The sequence below is a fragment of the Pristis pectinata genome, chromosome 17 (assembly GCF_009764475.1).
Source record: "Pristis pectinata isolate sPriPec2 chromosome 17, sPriPec2.1.pri, whole genome shotgun sequence".
Lineage (NCBI taxonomy): Eukaryota > Metazoa > Chordata > Chondrichthyes > Rhinopristiformes > Pristidae > Pristis > Pristis pectinata.
The window spans coordinates 42,108,388-42,133,043 of NC_067421.1; the positions used below are offsets into that span (position 1 = coordinate 42,108,388).

Genomic DNA, 24,656 nt, shown 5'->3' on the forward strand with positions numbered 1-24,656 from the left:
GGACTGGAAGAAAGAGGGGAGATAGCTGGTATAAAAAAGGTGGGGAAGGGGTGGAGCAAGAGCTGGCAGGTGATAGGTGGATCCAGGTGAGAGGCAGGGCTGATAGGAAAGTGAGGGAGGGGAAGACATGTTTAGTGGCTGAGTTGTAGAGTTCCTATGTTGTACATTTTCCATTCCCCGATCCTGCTTCAAAAAAAAAATCACACTGATTCTGTACAATCCGTTAATAATTTTTTATTTAAAGAAAGTCTTGTTACCACCTCCCTTATTAGGGAATGCAGAAATTTTTCTGTCAACGAGTATCAGCCCAACTGGTCAACAATCCCCTAGAATGTCCCTTCTGTAAGAGCTGTGTTACATTTACAACCTTCCAATCTGCCAGGACAGCTCAAAAGAATTCCAGCCCTGCCAGTCACAGCTCTTCAAAAACACATTCAATGTGGTGAGGGTTTCAATCCTCAGAACCCTTTCAGGCAGCAGAGAAACTGGACGCATTATTGATGATCTTACAGATTTTGTAAATTGGCTGCACTTTCTCTGCAGCCCAATTCCTTTGAAACCCTGGGAGAGATGATTGGGTCCAGAGGATATGGTCAGTTTTAGTCTTCATTTCTGCTGTAATTATTACGACCTAAAAAGAAAGTAATCTAAATTCTTCACCATCATGGAAGCTTTCTCTTCCTTTCTCTGGAATCTCCTTTTCATATTTCTTGCCAATTGCTAATTACTCTCATAATCCATCTTTTCCTTCTTCGATGCTTCCTACTGCACTCTGTCTTGCTGATTTGGAAAACATATAAACATTTAAATTTATTATCCTTGACCTCTTCTGTTAGGCATGGATGGATTCCTTTACTCATGAAATGTTTATTTTTCAGTCTCAATGGACAAGTTGCGGAAAACAACAAGATATTGAGAACAGCATGAAAGAGAGAGCAGGAAATGCTAATTTTACTTGGACACAAAGGAAGTAGCACAACTACAATCATAACAGTGTAGAAACTGCCCTACCTGGGGGTGACCCTGTGTGACCAGTGATTGGTCTGGCTCTGCACTGGAGTCAGGTTGGTGGACACCACTGCCGCTGCAGCTGCAGCTTGTGGCTGTAACTGGGGCCATTGCAGCTCGGACACCCTGGTTGGTTGCTATGGGCTACAACTTCTGTGGTAGCAGCAGATGTGGCTACTGTCCTTTGCTGAGCATGTACAACTTGGGCTGTAGTACCTCCTGCAGACTGAAAACAAAACATCAGCAACATTAATAATAAAAAAAAGCCGACTACACTTGTATTAAGCAGCTCGTGTGATGTTCATTTTAATCAGCAGCAAGGAAAAGGAGATTTAGGAGACTTGTATAATGGGTGGTCAATCCAATATTGCCCATTTATAGTGTCACAAATAAAGATTACACCCAATTAAATTAACAAGGTTTATTGACCAAGGAGTTGGGAGGCATGGTTGGATATATGTCTGGGCTGAAAGTAAACAGTGGATTATATACAAACAACACAAAGTTGAAAGCCATCTACCTAAAGAGTGGAGGGCAGAGAATTTTACAAAAACCATAGCAAACTGCACAATTAAAGCCAGGAAATTCCTACTGGAAAGTGAGTGGAGTTGGTGGAAGAATTACATATAAATTAAGTGCATAAAATTAGTCTATTTATCTGTGGAATATGACCAACAGGACTGATTGACAGACGGCTACCTAATCTATCCACTCCTCCTGGGAATAGCATTTTCAGTGTGCAACCTTCAACTAAGTAAGTTAACAAGTCCACCAAAAGAACAGAGCTATATGATTTACAACTTTAAAAACTTTCTTAAGCATAAAATGGTCTTTAGAGAGTGATCCAGAGCAGGGAATGGTTCTGGTGGGTAATTATATACATTTTCAGCAAGTGGGTGTTATTGAGAAGGCCAGAATTTATGACAACCTTAACTCCCATGAGACTGTGGTGGTGAGCCACCTCCTTGAACCCCTACAGTCTGTCCAGGGAAGGTGCTCAAATGCTGTCGGGTAGGGAGTTCCAGGATTTAGAGTCAGATGCAATCAAGGTATAAATATTCCAGGATGGTGCGATGTTCCTATATGTCAGCTGCCTATCTTTCTAGTTGGTAGAGATTTAAAGATTGGGAGGGCCCTGCAGTACACACTGTAGTCACAGTACATTTATGGTGGGGGAGTCATTGTACTGGATGGTCAAGTATACAGATCGAGGAGGACCATGCACTGGATAATGCAGGGCGCTTACCCATATGTTTGTTAAACCAGACCACACCATCACTGACTCACTCCCTCACATCCTCTGTGTCTCTTATTTCCCCTTGAACTTTATGCAATGGAAGTTATACCAAAGCTAATTTTAAAAAGAGGTGCATAGAAATTTCTTCTCTCAGAGGACAGAGAATCTCTGGAATTCTCTGCCCCAGAGGGTGGGGGTGGCCAGATCACTGGATAACTATTTGAAAGATAAAGGAATTGAGGGTATGAGGACTGGCACAGAATTGAGGCCAGCACAGGTCAGCTACCATCATAGTGAATGACAGGGCAGGCCTGAGGGGCGTGTGTTCTAATAAAAGCAGTAGACTCCAAAGCTGATGAAAATAAGGAACATGAGGATTAAGAATACACATGGAGAATGCAATTCAACGTAGTGGAAATACAAAGTGCCCCAAGAAAAGAAAAAAATCCCTGAAGGAACCATTGTTAATAACAATATGCAATAAGAATACTGAGGGCCCTAAGTGACAATTTAACTGAAGGTACTGAGGCAATGTGCAGTTGCAATGAGTAAACAAAATTAGATATAGGGATATAGTAAATGCTGCTGGGATCAGACTCCTGAACCGATCACTTCTTTCACATCCCCTTCCCAGTGGTGCTGCCACGTTCTTGAACCCTTAATTCTGCCCCTTATTGTCACTTTAGCCTTTCTTTCTGCACTACTATACTTTGCATACATACTATCATTGGCTCCTCTCACTCCAGTAGGAGAAAACTAACTAGGGTGACTCTGCTACACATATTTTCTTGCCTCCCTTTTTCCTCACACACTGTTGTTCTCTTTCATTCCCTCAATGCTCCTTCCTGCACCTTTTCTTTCTCCTCACACTTTTGTTTTTCTCATGTTTCCGTATTTAATCTGTTTTTTTTTCCCGATTCTATTTCTTCTCTAGTGATACATGGAGGCTGTAAGGGTGGGGTGAAATTTGCCCTGGAATTATTCAAGTGCTACAGTGTGACAAGTAGGTGTGATGTTTGCAGTCAGTGCATACTACATGAAAGGAGGACTGTTGTCACACATAGGTTTTGCTTGTGGTAGGCAGAAACATATACCGCGAGTCACCACACAGGGAATGCAACTGATATTGATCAAATATAACTGAGAAATGTGAGGAGAAAAAGTGTTACACTTTCAGGAGGTGACACTACACCCAGAATTTTTTTTTTTGCAGCATTTGAGTTTATTTAAAAAATTAAAACATTTAGAATAGCTAAATTAGTTGAAGCACTTACTGTAGGGTTCCAGGGATAACCTGCTGTGTAAGCCGTTTATTAATAGGCTGGAAGGTACTCTGCTGTACTCCTGCTGCTGTGTTCACGATGACATTGCCTCCCACAGTGGCTAAGACAAAAAATCAATAGGAACCCATGAGAGTGGATCTGTGCTGGGCTCCCCAAATATTCCCACTATGAAGCAATTACTTACCAGTCTGAATATTTGTTGTACCAGGTGCTGTTTTGATAGCTCCAGCCTGCTTCAAAGCACAAAAGGAAACTATCTTTAGTGAAAATATGATTTAGTTTAGAATACAAATCCACAAAGGTTTCTACTTATGTAATACAGAATCCATTGTTACAAAAGGGAAAAAAAATCCAGCATTCTTCCCTTTCAAGATGTGCTGCATACCTTACAGCCAATGGAGTAGTCATTTCTGTAATGTACGAAATATGCTAACAATTTCCACATAACAAGCCCCCACAGTAAAGTGATAGTACTGACAATTAAGGAATAAACACTAGGAATAACTCCCCCGCTCTACATCAAAGCAGTGTCACATCTACCTGGGAGAGCAGAGGAAAAAAATTGATGTCTTCTAGAAGGCAGCACCTATGACAGTGCCACACTCCCTCTGTAAGGCACTGCAAGAGACAGACTGGATTTTTGTGCTCAAGTATTGCGTAGAATTTGAATCCACAACCTTCAGACTCAAACTTCAAAATTTGACCTGTATACCTTTTAGATCTGGGAACTACATAAGAAATAGGAGCAGGAAGCAGGCCATTGGTTCCTCATGCCCATTCATGATTCATTAAGATCATGGCTGACTGCTTACTTCCATGCCACCCTCCTGCACCAACCTCAAATCGCTTGATTCCTTAATACCTAAAATCGATCATTCTCTGTCTTGAATATACTCAACAACCAAGCCTCCAAAACCCACGTGGGGAGGTGAATTCCCAATATTCGCTGCCTTTAGTGTGAAGAGATTTCTTCTCTCCTTGGTCCTGAATGACCAACTCCTTATTTTGTGACTTTGACATCCAAGCCAGGGAAAACATTTAACTCCACATCTTTCAGTTCCATAAGTTTAGGCATTTCAATAAAATCACCTTTTGTTCCTCTGAACTCAGTGTAAAGGCCCGAGATGCTTAACCTCCTCATTTGATAAATCCACCATTCTTGCTATGCTCCCCATTAGAAGTATATTCTTTGTTAGGTACAGAAAACAGACCCATGTACAATAGTCTAGATGTGGGTCACACCTGAGCGCTGTATAATTGGATTCACACATCGCTTCTCATGCACTTAAACCTTCTTGCAATAAAGGCTAACGTAGCCTTTCTATTGCTGGCTGAACCTGCATATTAACTTTCAATAATTCATGCACAAACACGCACTTTTCAATCTCTCAGTACTTTTTTCTACCAAGATAAATGAACACATTATATTCCATCCATCGCATTCTCGTCCATTCACTTGGTCTGTGCATTTCCCCAAAGGCTCTCCGCGTCCTCTTCACAGCTCACACTACCTAACCTGGTAATCATCAGCAAAATCATTTCTACTTGTTCTTATCTTACTTTCTGCTTTGCCTTTATGTATTTTTTTAAACATACATTCATCGTGAATTGTGAACTGGAATATGCTGCCTCAAAGAATTTTGGAAGCAAACTTGAAGAGAATTTAATATACATCGAAAAGAAGAGACTGGCATGGTAATGGGGAAAGAGACTTTGGCAGCAAGATCAAGTTGCTCTCCCTTTCAAGGGCTGACTGGTCTCCTGATTGTACAGTTCTGACTCCCACCATTACACGGACAGTACCACTATATTTACTGAGGGAAATGCCTTAATAAAGGAGAAGCAAAAAGAAAGAAATTTTTCTTACCAGCACTGCAGTGTTGGCAACTGTGGATGCAGCAGTCTGAACGACAGCTTGGGCCTGCTGAACCACTGCAGCCGGAGCCTGTGAGCTCTGTTGCTGTTGAACAGCTGTCTGGGAATTTTGCTGAGCTTGCTGCTGTTGCTGTTGCTGCTGCTGTGCCAGATGCTGAGCTCTCTGCTGTTCTGCTAAAGCCTTCGTTTGTTCAAAGAAAAAGCAAGCACATAACTAATACATGAAAGATTTTTAAAAAGGCAAATTAATAGTGCCTTTAAGATCCCTTACAGGATGAGATAAGCCATCCAACCTGGAACCTAATCTCATTCATACCACTCTCATGGAGAAATTATTGATCAGCTTCAATAAAATCCATTTTTAAAATTATTTTGTTAATGTATGCAGTTAAAAATACTAGAGAGCAATTTTATTAACAGATTATTACCTCAAAAACATCACACCATAAGAGTCTGCAAGATCTAAAACTCTATTGTAATCTGTACTGCAATATTTTAATGTCTGATAAACCTCAGGAACAAAATATCCATTGGCACTGAAGACTGGTTGAAAATTAATTTTTACGTTTTTGATTATGTATTCATTTACTTTGCAACTTTGGGTTGCATTCATAACATAGGGTGTCCTAAATATGTTAATGTTTAGGCAAACACTGACCTTCTTCTCTTTTGCTATACGTTCAGCTCGAAGTGAGGCAACCTGGATTGGTGGCAGGGGCTTGTCATAGTTGATTCCACTAAAATAGCAAATTAATAATATGTTACACATGCTCTCAAACATTCAGTTTTCCATAGAATATAATCAAGTGGAACATAAAGCAAAGAAGCGGCCATTTAGCCTGATCAATCCATCCCAATGTGTATACTCCAAACATCATCTTCCATCCTCCTCATCCAAATCTATCACTGTAATCCTGAATTGCTCTCTTCCTTATGAGTTTATCCCACTTGGGCTTAAAGTCACACCTAGTCTTTGGCCCGACTACACCTTATGGTAGCAAGTTGCACCTTTTCACCGCACTCTGCATGAAGAAATTTCTCCTGAATTCAATGCCTGATTTCTTTGAACCTCTCTTACATTTAAAGCATCTAGCTTTGTTCTTAGGGAAACTTTTTCCTTGCAAAATTTTAAAGAATCATATTCATGAGAAAAGAATTAGTCTGTTCAACCCATCCCAGTGGGTTGAACTCAGCTGTGGCACTATCTTGTACATACTAAACAGAAGTCAAAAAAGCCTAAAAAGAAGCGTTTCCAAACCTCTCAGCCAACACAGATGCATGCTTTGGATTCTTCTGGAATGGATTCATTCCTAGCCTAGAAACAAAATTATTAAAAATTACAAGATTCATACAGAAAAACTGCAACGAGCAATGAAGATTCAATCCAAGATTAGTGTTTTGACACGTGTGTGTCATGTTCCTGCACATTATTACACAGAAATCAACCCCATAACAAAATGTTAAGACCTGTGCAGGAAGAATGGACACAGAAAGGTAATGTGAATATGTTGTTTTTTTTATGCACACTATTTCAATTACAATTTTAATGAAATGGCCTTGAATGCCATTCATATACATCTTTTATGATGACACAACGAGACTGAGAGCAGGTAATTCAAAAGCACATCATAACTTCCCACTTATAAAATCATAAGTCTGCAGTATAACTTGTCTTTTCTTCCTTCAAATTTCTATAGCCCACTGGTGTTTCCCACTAATAACCTTACACTTAGAGCAAATGTGTAGGATGGAGGGTGCCAAGAACCTCATCAGAACGTCACTGATAAACTGAGGCAGAGCACAGGCCACTCAGCCTCCAGGTCTTCTCACTGGACAGGCAGAACTTGTCACTTACCCTAACATGATCCAAACTTTCCCAAGTTACATGGGGCAGATGGGGCCTCAGTTTAATATCTCATCTGAAAGTTCTGCACCTTCAACAGTGCAGCATACCCTTGGTACTGCACTGAAGAACTACAGAGAATGTCAGCAGTTTACTTGCACAGCTCTCTGTTGTGTGAACTGAATCCAGAACATTCTGACTCAAAGGCACTTTTATCATTTTGATTTTTTTTCCTGACCTACAACTCTTTCCAAATGATTTAACGGGGCTATCATCGTTCACTCATAGATGACCCACTGAACTGAAACACAGAACATTTCCTATGCTCTACAACCAATGCTGGAACACACCCAAGTTATAATATCAAGTCTGCACTTGAAGGGTGATTGCTAGCATTAAGTTCCATTTTATAATGTGGTATAGGAGTACTTGATTTATTGGGAACAGCCTGCTGAGGCGAAAGAGATGATTTTGCACCCCAAGTTCCCAAATCTTTTCCACTGCCGTGAATTTCTTCACTTCCCGACTTCCTGTGATGGTCTGTTGCTGATTCACTTTCGAGACTGATTGATAAAATTAATGAACAATCACTGGATCACATGACTACTGGGGTGGAAGGAGGTGAATCAATTGGACTTTTTCTTGTCTAGAAATTCACACGTTCAAAACACATTATAGAATACTTACATAGGTTTGATTGGCGGGCTTCTTTTACCAGCTATAAGCTTTACAAGCTCAAAGTGGCTTGTGAAGAGTTGCGTATGCATAACACTCTCATCCTGTGCATAGATTTGGCTGGTTCGCAATGGGCGACTATTCTTGTTCTTTAGTTAAAAACAAAACACAAAGGTCACTTTAGTTCTGTTTCACACCTTTTAAAAGTACATATAGATCAAGCAATGTGTTTTAAAAGATGAATGTACCTTGTAAATGCTCTTTGTTTTTTTCTTTGGATTAGCATCATATATCAACTGCAATTGAATGAGAATATAAATTAACAAACTTTCCAGTAATTTCCTCAGCACAATGAAAACAAAGGATCTGAAAAAATATTGATGCTGATAACAAGGTACACATTCACTACCACAATTGCTCATTCCCATTTGGGACAAAAATAAAACTGGTAGGATGGCTCAGTTGTGGCTAACAAGGGAAATCTGTGATAGTATTAGATCCAAGGAGAAGATGTACAAATTGGCCTGAAAGAGCTGCAAACTGCAGGACTGGGATCAATTTGGATTACAGCAAAGGACCTAGGGATTAATTCAGGGAAAACTAAGCAAGCTTGCATGGAACATAAAATTATCAATAAAAGTTTCTATAAATATTGAAAAGAAAAAGATTGAATACAATTCCCTAACATAGGTCCCCTAACAGTCAAAAAATGGGGGGGATTTATAATATGGAACAAAGAAATTAAAGACTAGGAGACACAAGAGATTGCAGATGCTGGAATCTGGAGCACAAAATAAACTACTGGAGGAACTCAGTGGGTCAGGGAGCATCTGTAGAGTAAAATGGACAGTCAACGTTTCAGGTCAAGACCCTTCATCTGGATGAAAGTGTTTAGGAGAAAACTCATTGAAATGTGGTTAAGTTTACAATGGGAAGGAAATCAAATTGTTGTTTCCTGCCACACTTATCCAGCCCGGTCAACCTGTGATTCAGTCCCAGGACTATGAGTTAGACTATAAATTCCCAAAGGAACCTAGCAAGTCAGTCACTTGTAGAAAGCTGCTATAAGATGATTCAAGGCGGCACCCCACTACCACCCCCATAGAGAAACAGAGAACTGGCAATAAATTCTGGTCTTCCAGAAACACCATGTCCCAAGAATACTTCCAGCAACATCCATTATAAAACACAAAATGCTGGGAATACTCAGGAGGTCAGGCAGCATCTGCTAAGAGAGAAACAGAGTTAAGATTTCATGTTGGTGGCCTTTCATCAGGACTGTTCTGCGAAGGTTTGTTAACCTGAAACAATAATTCCAAGGAAGACCCTTGATATTTTGACATGCAGACTTGCATGCTTCATGGAGGTCATGGAAAATAGTGCTGGTTTACAAATTTCTTCAGAAGCCATACTGTGGTCAAAGGAGGTAAGAGAAGAGTTTAAGAAGAGAATTCCACAGCCTGTTCTTTGAAGGTCATGGCCAAGACCAAAAGTGATGGAGGACACCAGACACACAGTAAAGGTTTTTTGAGGAATGTGTTGGGGGGGGGGGTGTGTGTGGAAAACTCCGCCAGCTTGTAATTTTCAGGTTTTTAGAAGTGAAGGACTCAGATATCACCTGCCAGCTTGTGCCCCTTCCCCCACCTTTTTATTCTGGCTTCTGCCCTCTTCCTTTCCAGTCCTGATGAAGGGTCTCAACTTGAAATGTCGACTGTTTATTTCCCTCCATTGATGCCACCTGACCTGTTGAGTTCCTCCAGCATTTTGTGTGTGTTGCTTCAGATTCCAGCATCTGCAGAACGTCATGTCTCCAGATATTGATCAATATGTTCCGATTCCTTTCATCTCTTTCACTAGGTCTAACTTTAGCACTGTACAGGTGAACACTGTACAGGTGAACCCCGCTTTATGTCAAGAAACTCAAGTTGAAAAAAAAACTTTGTGTTTACTTTTTGTTTTGAATAAATTCAGTGACAGCATATTTTATTCCACATCTCAAACGTTTGTGTATTGATTTATGAATTCTGTAAGGGCGAAATTCTATTATCCAGACAGCCAGAATGCAGGAGTCTATATAGCACAATCTGATAAATATACTCACACTAGCTCCTGTATTAAAAAAAAACTTGCTTGTACAGTTGAATAGTTCACGAATTATTAGAACTTATACTTGTTATTAAATTTAAAGAAATTTTCCCCTCCTCCTTTCTAAAACATCTGCTCTGTAGTATGTACAGTCCTTAAAGGTCAACCATCTATTATGTAATGTTTTTGCTCAATCTGGGTACAGATGCCTGTTAACCACAATGTTATTTGATAGTTAATTTGATTGCTACTCTGCAGTTTAAATGGAACTGTGGGATTATTGCATTCACCTCAAAAATGTGTGCTTGAGGGCCATCGCCATGCACTTGCCTATGTGCTCAATGCTTCACTTCCTTCGTACATGTTTTGCTTGCTGTTGCTGTTCGGTACTTCACTATTTGAAATGGTTTCTCAAGGTCCTCCTCTCATAGTACCTCACTCCTCTGCAGATCTCTCAGTAGCACTGCTACATGTTCTGCACTAATTGGAATGACAGTACCTTCAATGCTTACACTGTCATTCAGCCCTTGCTTTGGGTCAGCACGTACTGCCTTCTGAATGGTGATGTACTGCTGAAGGAAGCAGGTCAGTAAAATATAGGAGCTCTCTCAACAACTTGCACTTGACGAACAAAGAAAACCTCAAACTGTTTTGAAGCTGAAAACTAAAGAGCAATATATTGGTGCCTCAGCTAGAGCAGATAAAAATCAATAAACAGCAGTCGCTGGAAGTTTGAAATAAAACAGAAAATGCTGAAGACACACTACAGGTCAAGCACCAACAAACCTGAAATGTTGATTCTGTTTCTCTTTCCACAGATGCTGCCCTGAACCCACTGGCACAACCCCAATCACTGTAGTTTAGCAACACTATGACCACTTTGCACTAAAACGGTCTTTGTTTTTTTTTGTTCTAATTGTGTTCTTTCTTGTAAAAATTATGTTTATGTTTTTCCTGTGAATGCTGCTTTTATGATGCTACATGCTTGTGATGCTGCCGCAAGTAAGCTTTTCATTGCACCTGTAAATACACGTACTTGTGCATACGACAATAAACTCAACTTTGACCTGTTGAATATTTCTTCAGCATGGATATTCTAGGCCAAAGGGCCTGTTCCTGTGCTCTACTGTTCTATGTTCTACAACTATGGATAAATCTTCAGTAAAAGCCTTAGATGTAGTTACTAGCATCAGTCACTAGTAGGGGCTAGCAAAGATAGAATTATTCTCCTTGGAAGAGAGGTTAAGAAAAACCCAATGTACATTTTTAGCATGTTACCATAGAGTCATAAAATCATACAACACAGACACCAACCTTTCAACCCACAAGGTCCATTCCAACCTTTCTCTCTGCTCAGATCCCTTTTGCTTGCATTAGGACAGTATCCTTCTATGCCTTCCCTATTTAAGTGTCTGTCCAAATGCCTCTAAAAGCTAGTGATTGTATCTGACTCCATCACCTCTTCTGGCACAGAGTTCTGGATATCAACCACATATTTAGTAGAAAACTGCACTTTCTGGCAAGTGGGTCATTATATCCAGAGGGCAAATGAACTGAAATGTTTTCATTCAGAGGTGATGAAATCAGGAGGTGGCAAACGTGGATTTCATCAATAATTTTGAGAAGGTAGTTGGTCAGGTTTTAGAAGGCAAGAAATCGTCAGGATGCTAAACAAAAAGTAGGAAGATGGACTGTGGAAGCTGAATATATTCATGCCCAAGACAGACAGGTCTTTGGCCTATGGCGATTTGCGGATTCTCTTGTTACGAGGAACAACTTGGTAAGTGGAGCTGAGCCCAAAATCAGATTAGGTATCATCTTACTGAATGTCAGAGCAAGTTCTTGGGGCTGGATGGCCAACTCCAGCTCCTCTTATGTTCTTGAGTCATTCAAATGGCCAGCATGGATGCCAAGAGATGAACAGCTGCTCTCTGTGCCACAGTTGTCCAGGACACTGCGTCTCAATACCTATTTGGGTGGCAGCAACAAACAGCGAGCTTGTGTGGGCAGTCAGCAGCCTGTTGTTTCAGATGCTGGATGCTGAGCAGCGTCAGGCTTGAGGAACTGAACCATCAAATTAAGCCAAGCAGATGATTACTGTGTATCATATCAGCCACACCACTGTGTCCAATTTAGGCAGTGCACATTGAGGAGGATGTCAAGGCCTTAGAGGAGATTACTGAAATGGTCCCAGGGTGAGGATATTGAAGCAAACGCTCCAGGGCCAGAGGAGTAAGGGACTGAGACCAAGTCTTATAAAGAGCTGGCAAATGGTCCTTCCATGCTGTGCAATTCTATGGGAGGTCAGTTAGACAGCCAGCGCTGTGTTAAATGACCTGAATAATAGCAAGAGAAATGTAATTTGACTCAGCAGCTGTAAATTGGCGTGGGTGGTAGCAGGGGAAGCAGGACTTGTTATCTGATCACCGTCCGACAAGCCTCACTTGAGTAGCACCAGGGAAATGAGCAGGATCAGGTGCGACAGTGATGCCACGCAACACATAACAAGTGAGCAGACATCCAGCATTGAAGTTCACATGCGAAAATAAAGAAGAAAGTGTTTGTTTGGGAATTCTGCACAGACTGAGTATTTATTTATTTATTATCCTTAACCTCTGTTCCAAGGTGAACAATCCTACCTGTGCTAGCCTCTTCCCATAACTGATTCTGGTAAACCCTTTGAAGGCTTTGACTGAAATATAGATCATAGAACAGTACAGCATAGTACGGGCCCTTTGGCCCACAATGTTATGCCGACCTATATAAACCTACTCCATGATCAATCTCTCCCTTCCCTCCTACACAGCCCTTAACCCTCCATTTTTCTTACATCCATATGCCCATCCAAGAATCTCTTAAGTGTCCTTCCTTATTCAGCCTCTACCACCACCCCCGGCAGTGCATTCCAGGCACCCACCACTCTCTGTGTAAAGAACCTACTTCTGACATCTCACCTAAACTTTCCTCCATTCACCTTAAATGAATGTCCTCTGGTATTGGCCATTGCCGCCTTGGGGAAAAGTTGCTGGCCGTCCACTCTGTCTATGCCTCTCATAACCTTATACACCTCTATCAAGTCGCCTCTCATCCTCCTACGCACCAAAGAGAAAAGCCCCAGCTCACTCAACCTTTCCTCATAAGACATGTTCTCTAATTCAGGCAGCATCCTGGTAAGTCTCCTCTGCACCCTCTCTAAAGCTTCCACATCCTTCCTACAATGAGGTGACCAGAACTGAACACAGTTCTCTGTGTGGTCTAGGCAGAGTTTTATAGAGCTGCAACATTACCTTGCGGCTCTTGAACTCAATCCCCCCAACTAATAAAGGCCAGCACACCATACACCTTCTTAACCATCCTATCAACCTGCACGATAACTTTGAGGGATCAATGGACTTGGACCCCAAGATCCCTCTGTTCCTCCACACTGCCAGGAATCCTGCCATTAACCTTGTTCTCTGCCTTCAAGTTTGATATTCCAAAGTGCATCACTTCACATTTCTCCGGATTGAACTCCATTTGCCACTTTGCCACCCAGCTCTGCATCCTGTCTATAAAATCCTGTGGTAACCTATGATAACCTTCTACACTATCCACAATACCACCAGCCTTAGTGTCATCTGCAAGCTTACTAACCCACTCTTCGACTTCCTCATCCAAGTCATTTATATGCCCAGAATTATTCCACAGTACTCCAGCTGAGGTAAAATCTGTGTGTAAATTTAACCCACTGATATGAATAAAACGTGCACAAAAACTGAGTTATTTGGTCAAAAGGAACAGGAATTTCAGAAAGTCATCTCCTGATAGTCGAACCTGTATCACTAGTACAGAGCAAACACCTTGGAAGAGAATGATGAATAGGAGTCCAGAATTGAACTTGTTGTTCCTGATGCAACGGTACCCTGGCCTTGAGAATCAAAATAAATATGGCATCAACAAAAGGAAATGGATCATAATCAAGGGTTTGTCCAATTATAATGCTGACAATTAAATCAGGGAAGGCAGATCATTTGGAGAGAAAAATATAACTTGTACCACTATATTGGCTGGATATTTATCCTACATGACGTGGGTAAACTACACACATCAAAACCCAGTAGAGCACATTGCTACATTTCGATGATGTAAGGCTCTTAGAGTGAGCTTCACATGATCAATCAACATCTGCCTCTGGATCAAGATTCCCATTTCCAGGAAACCTCAGCTGCAGTGGAAATGTAGCCAAATTATTCATCAGAGGTCAGTTGCACAAAACACTTTGGCAAGAACTTGAAACATTCTAGATTTCCCTCATTTCATCAGCATTATACTATTTCTGTGGAACTGTACATTCTGGAGTCACAGCATTCACAGCACAAGTAGTGGTTATCAGTGGGAGATCTTCCACTCAAGCTGTCTTCCATGAACTCATTCTCTGCTCCCCTCCCACCTGATATTTATTTTAAATCCTCTCTTTTTAGTACCTAATACCCACTTGAGTGATTTTATTGCCTTGGTTCTGGATGCCAAGCTCTGACGATCTTCAGTATCCAACTTTCTCCTTTAAATAAGTTCATGCTCGATGCTTCAAAAAGCAATATGTGAACCAGTACACTGAATACAGTCTTACAGATCGACCTGAAGGATAAATAGTCTAAATGTGAAAAAACATCAACTTAGAAATTCGAGCAATGAAATGCTTTCTACCTTTCCTTCTTCTCGCGGTATTATGACATTCTCATATCTGTTGCGACACTGTTTGGGTGATCTGTAAATGCGGCTGCAGGAATTAACAACATCGCTGACGAGGTCCCAGTTTGGTGTGTGTGCTGGTGAGATGATGGCCAAGTTTAAAGGCAACTCCAGCAATTGTTTCACAGCCTGTCAGCAAAAAACAAAGAACATGGGGACAAAAATTCCACCATTAAAACCAAATCTATGGAATAATTAACATATCCTCTGATACATTTGATGTTTAAATACTGATCTTTTCACAATATTAACTGGACAAGTCACAAATACTGTGACTAAAGCAGCAGGTTAGAAGCTAGGTATTGCACATCAAGCAAGTCAACTCCTGACACCCCAAAGACTTTTCACCATCTTGTAGTATTATGGAATTCTCTGCTTGCAGCTTTGATTGCAGCTCCAACCACACTTGAGAAGCTCAACAGCAGCCTGACAAAGTAGTCGACTTGATTCGTACCCAATCCAACACCCTAAATGTTTATTCCCTCTTACTGCGGTGGCTGCAGTATATACCACAGCTACTCCCCTAGGCTACTGCAACAGCATTTCCTGAACCTGTGTCCTCTACCACTTAGAAGGACAGGCACTGGGAACGGCACCATCTTCAGGTTCCTTTTCAAACACATACTACCCTGACTTAGCTAGATATCACTATTCCTTCATCATCACTGGGTCTAAATCCTGAAACCCTAACAACATCGAGCAAGCAACTTCACCAGAAAGATCGCAACAGTTCAAGGTGGCATCTAACCACCAGCTTCTCAAAGGAAATTACAGATGGGCAATAAATTCTAGCTTTGCCAGCAATGTCCACATTCCAAACAATGAAAAAATAAAAACATGCTGACAGGAATAGTCATGATGCGCTGAGACATTAAGGTAAATTAATTTCAGCATCACTTTAGAAGTGCAGAACTGAAACTCCACCAGGAGTTCTCCCAATCGTAAAATCCTACGGCACAGGTAGTGGCCATCTTGCACCTGCTGCCTCTTTGCAAAAGTTATCAAATTAGTTTCACCACCTCACTCTATTTCTGCAGCCAATACATCCATTTCCCGCTGGGAAATTCCATCTGGGTCCACTTCCACTGCCCTTTCAGGCCATGTACTCTGAATCATAACAAAGCTCTCTTTGTGAAGCAGATGCTTGTCACCACACTTCAGGTTCTTTTGCTGATAATCAGCAAAACTGAACCTTCCAACCTAGCTGGTAGAAAGAAGCTCTTCTTACCTAATCTAGCAGGGTCTTTCATGTTTTTGAACACCTTCACTAAAGAAGTCTTCTTTAACATCTCAATCTCAGCCTTTTCACCTCTTCAATGAAAACCTTCATGCTTGGAACCATTCTGGTACACGTTCTCCACCACACTAAGGCCATGATATCACTGCTAAGTGAATCCAATGCCATTGCACTTCTCCAGGGTCTCAATACCTACCAATTGCCTTGAACAATCCTGAGAGTCATTTGTGGAAATTCAACTGAAGCATTTTGACCCTATTCTGCAGACTCCTATCTGGATGTATCACGGCTTGGTACGGCAACTGCTCTGCCCAAGACCACAAGAAGCTACAGAGAGTTGTGGACACAGCCCAGCACGTCACGGACACCAGCCTCCCCTCCTTGGACTCTTTACCTCTCATTGTCTTGGTGTAGCAGCCAGCATAATCAAAGACCCCACCCACCTGGGACATTCTCTCTTCTCTCCTCTTCCATTGGGTAGAAGATACAGGAGCCTGAGGGCACGTACCACCAGACTTAAGGACAGCTTCTACCTCACTGTGATAAGACTATTGAATGGTTCCCTTACACGATGAGATGCACTCTGACCTCACGATCTACCTTGTTGTGACCTTGCACTTTATTACACTGCACTTTCTCTGTAGCTGTGACACTTTATACTGTTATTATTTTTACCTGTACTATATCAATGCAGTCTGTACTAACTCAATGTAACTGCACTGTGTAATGAATTGACCTGTACGATCGGTTTGTAAGACAAGCTTTTCACTGTACCTCGGTACAATAATAAACCATTACCAATACCATCCCCTCCCTAGGAAGGAGCACAAGTATCCATGTGATTGGATGTTAATCCTATTCCTAACAAATAGCATATTTATAGTCAGATATGCTTCCCCCACTACTATAGAGGTTGGGTCTGCATGCCACCTAATCCCCTCCTGAAAATATTCTTGTAACCTGCAGATTGGTTTGGCAGAGTACAGTAAACCACTCCCATGGGTCAGTTAGTAGACAGCTTGTCACTCAGTCAGTAAACACAAGCTATTCCCAGAAATAGACAGAAGCAACAACAGGGAAACATACTCCTGTAGTTATTATTACTGATGAGAAGAAACAAAGGCTTAATTTAGTTTTAGATTATTTACTTGAATAAATGCCCCCTGACCTTCTAGCATCGACAGATCTGACTCATACCATTCCTCCCCACCACTCCCTCACCTAGGTTATCAATAACAGCCTGTGACAGTGTTTCTGAGCATCCTCCATATCTGTGGCGTTTGAGAGCCTCCCGCCAAACCCCTCCAATCATCCTCCCAAGCCTCTGCACTACCCCTCAACTTCACAGCTTCTCCCATTGACCTTTAGTGGTCTGCCCTCTGATGCTCAGATATAGGAGATGTTGACCGAGTGCATGCATCATATTACCTGCAGCAGTGCCCAATCCTCACTGATCAGCCACTCTGGGCTGTCTGTTCCACCATCTGCAGGGGTTTTGGTCAGTGTGGGCAAGGGTTTAGCAAACGGTGCCTGCTGTTTCATGAACATGTTCTTCTTCTGGTCTTTAGCCTCACGGCGCATCTTGAGCATGCAGGGTGTTGATCTGTCGAACAATGACCGGGGCGGAGTGACTGGCTCTCCGTGCCGAGCTTTCTTAAACTTCTTTCCGGCAGCTGCATCAACAAAGGTCAACACGTCTGTCTCGCTTTCTGCACATACAAAAAGCAACACTGGCCGAATGCTTTCAATACAGTTGTCCACCAACCATTCCTCCTCTTTGGATCTACCACCTACTCAAGGGTGCAAGTATCCTGCTCAATGGATTGACAACAATCACTGCCACTTCATACCAAGAAACCCCACTCAGTCTGACTCAGTTGAGAATAGCAGTACCTTCAGTATAAGAAAAATCCCAAGGCATTTCCCAGAAATGTACACCAAAATTCAGCACAGCCTTATGAGGAGATACAGAGTCATATCGTACAGAAATGGACCCTTTGGCACATCGACTGTCAAGCACCCATTTACATTAGTTCCACATGAACCCTATTTTATTCCCCCACATTCCACCAATTCCCCACTCTTTCCCCAATTCTACCACTCACCTACACACTGAGCAATTTACTGGCCAATTAATCCACCATCCCACACACCTTTTGGATGTGGGAGGAAACAAGAATATGCAGAGGAAAACCACATAGTCACAGGGAGAATATGCAAACTCCACAGAGACAGAACTGGAGGTCAAGATTGGTTCTGGGTCACTGGAGCCATGAGGGAGCAGCTCTACCAGCTGTGACACTGCACAGCAAAAGCTTGGTTAAAGTGGTATATTTTCAATGCCTAAAAGCTCAAGAGGGAGATAGAGTTCAAGGCCCAGCTCTTGCTCATCTTTGCATGTTGGTGGACCGATACTTATACCATTAAATGCAAGATTACAATAACACATCTTTCTCTATTTACCACTATAAAAAATTATTGACATGCTTTGACACTAGAGGGCATGCATTTAAGGTGAGGGGGGAAAGTTTAAAGGAGATGTATGGGGCAAGTTTTCTTACCTGAGGGGTCCATCTTTAATCTCTTGTGTTCCTTTCGGACATAAACTGGGGGCAGCTTGGACTCCTGAATTGGAGTTGTATCATACATCAGGCACATTACTGGATCCATATAGATATCATTGTCATCCTGGGGCGGTGTTGGAGGAGTCCAGATCTGCCGCAGATAAAAAGTAATGTGATCAATTCAGTTTTTAATTGAACAAAGATTCAAATTCCTTTTGAAAGAAGTGGGTGCAACTCACAGGCATTATTTCAGTCTGACCGTCCTCACCTTCTTTCACATATTCCTTTACAGAGAGAAAAAAAACAACTGATTAAAATTCTCTCTTCAATAAAACAGCACAAGCCATTTCAAAATAACTTGCTCATAACAGTGTTTCTATTTACATCGTAGTACAATGGGACACTTTCAACACAGATTCAGGCTATTCAGCTCAACAGGCCCACGCTGATGCTTACGTTGCACACCAATCTCTTCCCATTTTACTTCATCTCACCTGGTGAACACAACCTCTTCCTCATGTGCTCCACTAACATTCTCTTAAATGCATCTGTCCCTGTGGGGAGTAAGCTGCACATCCTCATCATTTTCCAGGCAAAGAGTTTTCTCCTAAATTCCTTCTTGGATTTATAAACATATGAACTCCGATCCTGGTCTCCCCACAGAGTGCAGATCACCCTCCATCTTCAGCATGAGGCTGAAATCTCTACTGATTGACAAGTGGGTAATGGTTCTTGGCTCTTGTCCAAGACTAACACAGCTGATCGGACTCCTGACTCTGAATCAAATGGAAATTTAACATCACTATTGAAGAAGGAAAGAGACAGACTATAAGATAGGCCTGTTGGGAAAATGCTGGAATCCATTAAGTTATAGTAAGACACTTAGAAAATCATATGATAATTGAGCAGTCATCATGGTTTTATGAGAGGGAGCTTTGACAAATTTGATAAATTTGTTTGAGGGTGTAACAAGCAGGATAGTTGAAGGGGAACCAGTGGATGTAGTGTATTTGGATTTCCACAAGGCATTTGATAAGGTGCCACATAAAAGGTTACTGTATGGGAGGACATGTGGTTGGGAGTATTATACCGGCATGGTTAGAGAAGTGGTTAGTTAACAGAAAGCTAGTCAGGATAAATGGGTCATACTTGGATTGGCAAACAATAACATAGGGTGTTGCAGAGATCAGTGCTGAAATATAAACTACTTATAAACTATACTGAACTCATGGATGAGGGATCCGAGTGCACTGTAGCCAAATTAGCTCATAATACAAAGATAGGTCGGTTAGCAAGATGTGAGAACACAAAAAGCCTGCAAAGTGATATAGCTGGTTATGTGAATGGACAAGAAATTGGCCGATGGAGTATAATGTGGGAACGTGATGTTATCCACTTTGAAAAGGAGAATGAAAAAGCAGTTTTTAAATTTAAATGAAATGAGACTACAATACAAAGGGATCGGAGAGCCCTAGCATATGAAACATAAATATTAGCATGCAGCTACAAGTAACTAGGTTAACTAATGGTACGTTGGCTTTTAGTGCTAGGAATACAGAGGATAAAAATAGGGACGTTTTGATGCAATTTTACATCAGAAGACTGTTTTCAAGTTTTGGTCTCAATACTTAAATAAGGATGTGCTTACAATGGAGGCAGTGCAGAGTTGGTTCCTGGGATGAAGGGAGTTAACATATGAAGAGAAGTTAAGCAGTTTGGGTAATACTCAGAGTTTTCAGATGATCTTATTGAAACTTAAAAGATTCTGAGAGGGACTCACAGGATGGATGTTCAGTGGGAGTATCTAGAACTAGAGGGCTTAATCTCAGAATAAGTGGTCGACCATTTTAGATGAAACTTGTTCTCTGAGGGTCAAGAAATCTTTGGAACTTTTTACACAGGAGAACTGTGGAAACAGAGTCATTGAATGTATTCCAGGTGGAGACGGACAGACATTTAAACTACAAAGGAGTCAAGGGGTATGGGAGAAAGTGGAAAGTGGTGTTGAGGCCAACATTGATTCAGCCATGATCTCACTGATGGTAGAGTGAGTTTGAGGGGCCAAATGGCCCATTCATGCTCCTATTTCTGATGTTCTTAAACCGAGTCCTCCAGGGTTTCAGCACAGAATCTTGGATTGAATGTTAAAAATTGTTTAAATTAACAAGGAAATAATTCTTGTGGCATTACCAGGCAACATTCTTTTCCCAGACAATGCAATAAGACAGAATGATAGCATTTGGTCAACTGCTTGCTGAAAGCAGTACAATTTTTCAAAGCACTTTTAGGTGCTCTAGCTGATATGATGAGCTGTTACATAAACACAAGCCTTTCTTTGGCTACTAATGTTCATTAACTCCACCTGTTTATTCTGGGAAGAAGTTCTACTCTTGGACTTGGGTAGATCAGCTAAGATGGCAAACAGAGGCGGCTAACATCTTACTCCACATTGCACCTACAGAAAGATTATCATTGCAATGAGAGCATATATACCTTGTTGTACGCATCCTCCCGGCTGTAAGTAAACAACATATCGTTTTCTTCATCTTCTAGTTGTCTCTTCTTTTCCTCTTTCAGAGTGTGCAACTGTCCAAACTCCCACACTCGCTTAGCAGCTTTTACCTGATCCTGACAGGCAGAATTGGTACAAATTAAAATTGTACAGGTCAGTACAAGAGGACTGTCTTTCCAAGGGTGGGAAAAAAACTCCCAACAGCTTCACTTCAGTTTCTGTACAAGTGATTTGGTTCTTTCAATGCTAAGAGTTTTAGATTGACAACATCTATTATTGCAATAGTACAAACTATGACCACATTAAATGAAGCTTGACAAGTTTTTGCACTGGTGTTCAAGCCATAAATTAAAATTCGATCAATCTGTGGCAAGGTACCAGGAAAATGACAATTACATTTTTTGAATTCTAAGAACACCAATGGTCCTTCATTATCGATTAATTCAAGGATAGATAGGGTGCACTTCTTTCAGAAAATAACATTTCAGGATCTTGTGCATGAGGAATCTAATCAAGACATGGTAAGCCAAAGATCTCAGGAAGTAGTAGTGACAAGCTCTGGTTCCCAAAGCTCTTTGCTAACGAATATTTTCTCACTCCACGTCCTAGCCCGATGAGAAAATGAACTACTCAAACTCTGGTTTGAATAGTCTAGCGATCCCTAGCATTCAAAGAAAAGAATTGGTCACCTCTACCTAGTCTGTCCCACATTATGTATTTGATCCTTGATGCCTGTCAATTGACAAACTATATACTACCTTTAAAACCAAAGTCTAGAAAATCCATAGAACACTACAGCACAGAAAACAGGCTATTCAGCCCTTCTAGTCTGTGCTGAAATGGTACTCTGCTAGTCCCACCTACCTGCACCCAGTCCATAACCCTCCAGACCTCTCCCGTCCATGTATCTATCCAATTTATTCTTAAAACTCAAAAGTGAGAACGCATTTACTACATCAGATGGCAGCCCGTTCCATACTCCCACCACTCTGAGTGAAGTTGTTCCCCCTAAACTTTTCCCCTTTAAAGCCATGTCCTCTCGTACTTATCTCTCCTAATCTAGGCGGGAAGAGCCTACTGGCATTAACTCTGTCTATACCCCTCATAATTTTGTAAACCTTTATCAAATCTCCCCTCATTCTTCTGCGCTCCAAGGAATAAAGTCCTAACCTGTTCAATCTTTCCCTGTAACTCAACTCCTGAAGACCCGGCAACATTCTAGTAAATCTCCTCTGCACTCTTTCAATCTTACAAATATCATTCCTATGGTTAGGTGACCAGAACTGCACACAATACTCCAAATTTGGCCTCACCAATGTCTTGTACAACCTCACCATAACATCCCAACTCCTATACTCAATACTTTGATTTAAGAATACCAGGATGCCAAAAGCCTTTTTTACAACCCTGTCTACCTGTGACGCCACTTTCAGGGAATTATGTATCTGAACTCCCAGATCCCTTTGTTCCTCCGCACTCCTCAGTGCCCGACCATTTACTGTGTATGTCCTACCTTGATCTGTCCTTCCAAAATGCAATACCTCACACTTGTTTACATTAAATTCCATCTGCCATTTTCTGGCCCATTCCTCCAGTTGGTCCAGATCCCTCTGCAAGCTTTGAGAGACTTCCTCGTTGTCCACTACGCCTCCAATCTTAGTATCATCAGCAAACTTGCTGATCCAATTTACCACATTATCATCTAGATCATTGATATAGACAACAAACAACAATGGTCCCAGCACAGATCCCTGAGGCACACCACTAGTCACAGGCCTCCAGTCTGAGAAACAATCATCCACTACCACTCTCTGTCTTCTCCCACACAGCCAATTTCGAATCCAGTTTACAACCTCTCCATGGATACCTAGTGTCTGAGCCTTCTGAACTAACTTCCCATGTGGGACTTTGTCAAAGGCCTTACTAAAGTCCATGTAGACAACATCCACAGCCTTTCCTTCATCTACTTTCTTGGTAACCTCCTCTAAAAACTCTACAAGATTCGTTAAACATGATCTACCATGCACAAAGCCAAGCTGACTATCCTTAATCAGCCCTTGACTGTCCAAATACTTGTATATCCGATCTCTCAGAACACCTTCCAATAATTTACCCACTACTGATGTCAGGCTCACTGGCCTGTAATTACCTGGTTTACTTTTAGATCCTTTTTTAAACAAAAGAACTACATGAGCTACCCTCCAGTCCTCCGGTACTGCACCCGTGGCTAAGGGCATTTTAAATATGTCTGCCAGGGCCCCTGCAATTTCTACACTAGTCTCTCTCAATGTCCGAGGAGATACCTTAGCAGGCCCGGGGGATTTATCTACCTTTATTCACTGTAAAGCAGCAAGCACCTCCTCCTCTTTAATCTCTATATGTTTCACGACAATATTGCCTGTTTCCCTTCCTTCCATAGCCACTATGCCAGTTTCCTGAGTAAATACTGATGCAAAAAAACTGTTTAAGATCTCCCCCATCTCCTGAGGCTCCACACATAGTCGACCACTCTGATCTTCTAGGGGACCAATTTTGTCCCTTACTCTTTTACTCTTAATATACTTGTAGAAACCCTTCAGGTTTACCTTCACATTATCTGCCAAAGCAACCTCATGTCTTCTTTTTGCCTTCCTGATTTCCTTTTTTAGTCTTTTTTTACTTTTTCTATACACTTCAAATACCTCATTTGTTCCTAGTTGCCTATACCTGCTATACACCTCTCTTTTTCTTAACCAGATCGCCAATATCCCTTGAAAATCAAGGTTCCCTATGCTTGTTAACTTTGCCTTTAATTCTGGCAGGAACATACAAACTCTGCATTCTCAAGATTTCACCTTTGAAGGCCTTCCACTTACTGAACACATTCTTGCCAGAAAACAACTTCTCCCAATCCACTCTTCCTAGATCCTTTCTCATTTTCACAAAATTGGCCTTTCTCCAATTTAGAACCTCAACCCAAGGACCAGACCTGTCCTTATCCATAATTAACTTGAAACTAATGACATTATGGTCACTGGACCCAAAATGCTCATCTACACATACTTCTGTCACCTGACCTGCCTGGTTCCCTAATAGATCAAGTATTGCATTCTCTCTCATTGGTACCTCTATATATTGATTTAGAAAACTTTCCTGAACACATCTGACAAATTCCAAGCTATCCAGCCCTTTCAGAGTGTGGGAGTCCCAGTCAATATGTGGAAAGTTAAAATCCCCTACTATTACAACTTTCTGTTTCTTACATTGGTCTGCTATCTCACTACAGGTTTGTTCCTCCAATTCTCTCTGACTATTGGGCAGTCTATGATACAACCCTATTAGTGTGGCCACACCTTTCCTGTTCCTCAGCTCCACCCATATGGCCTCAGTAGACGAGCCCTCCGGGCTGTCCTGTCTCCGCACAGCTGTGATATCTTTCCTGACTAGTAATGCCACTCCTCCTCCTCTCATCCCTCCCCCTCTATCACGTCTGAAACAACAGAACCCCGGAACATTAAGCTGCCAGTCCTGCCCCTCCTGCAACTAGGTCTCACTAATAGCAATAATGTCGCAATCCCACATGCCAATCCATGCCCTAAACTCATCCAGAATCATCTCTGGGCAACT

At 41.5% G+C, this 24,656-nt stretch overlaps 1 protein-coding gene across 1 annotated transcript in view; it reads right to left on the reverse strand.

Moving 5' to 3' along the window:
- The window catches only part of ep400 (E1A binding protein p400), a 146,007-nt gene that overhangs the window by 17,538 nt on the left and 103,813 nt on the right, over nucleotides 1-24,656 (reverse strand). Inside the window, 15 exon segments of the mRNA XM_052031815.1 lie at nucleotides 984-1,149; nucleotides 1,151-1,234; nucleotides 2,455-2,461; nucleotides 3,520-3,628; nucleotides 3,713-3,761; nucleotides 5,396-5,584; nucleotides 6,062-6,140; nucleotides 6,662-6,718; nucleotides 7,934-8,070; nucleotides 8,170-8,217; nucleotides 14,693-14,866; nucleotides 17,403-17,647; nucleotides 18,536-18,689; nucleotides 18,778-18,822; nucleotides 21,032-21,166. Coding sequence (XP_051887775.1) covers nucleotides 984-1,149; nucleotides 1,151-1,234; nucleotides 2,455-2,461; nucleotides 3,520-3,628; nucleotides 3,713-3,761; nucleotides 5,396-5,584; nucleotides 6,062-6,140; nucleotides 6,662-6,718; nucleotides 7,934-8,070; nucleotides 8,170-8,217; nucleotides 14,693-14,866; nucleotides 17,403-17,647; nucleotides 18,536-18,689; nucleotides 18,778-18,822; nucleotides 21,032-21,166 — 1,678 coding nt within the window.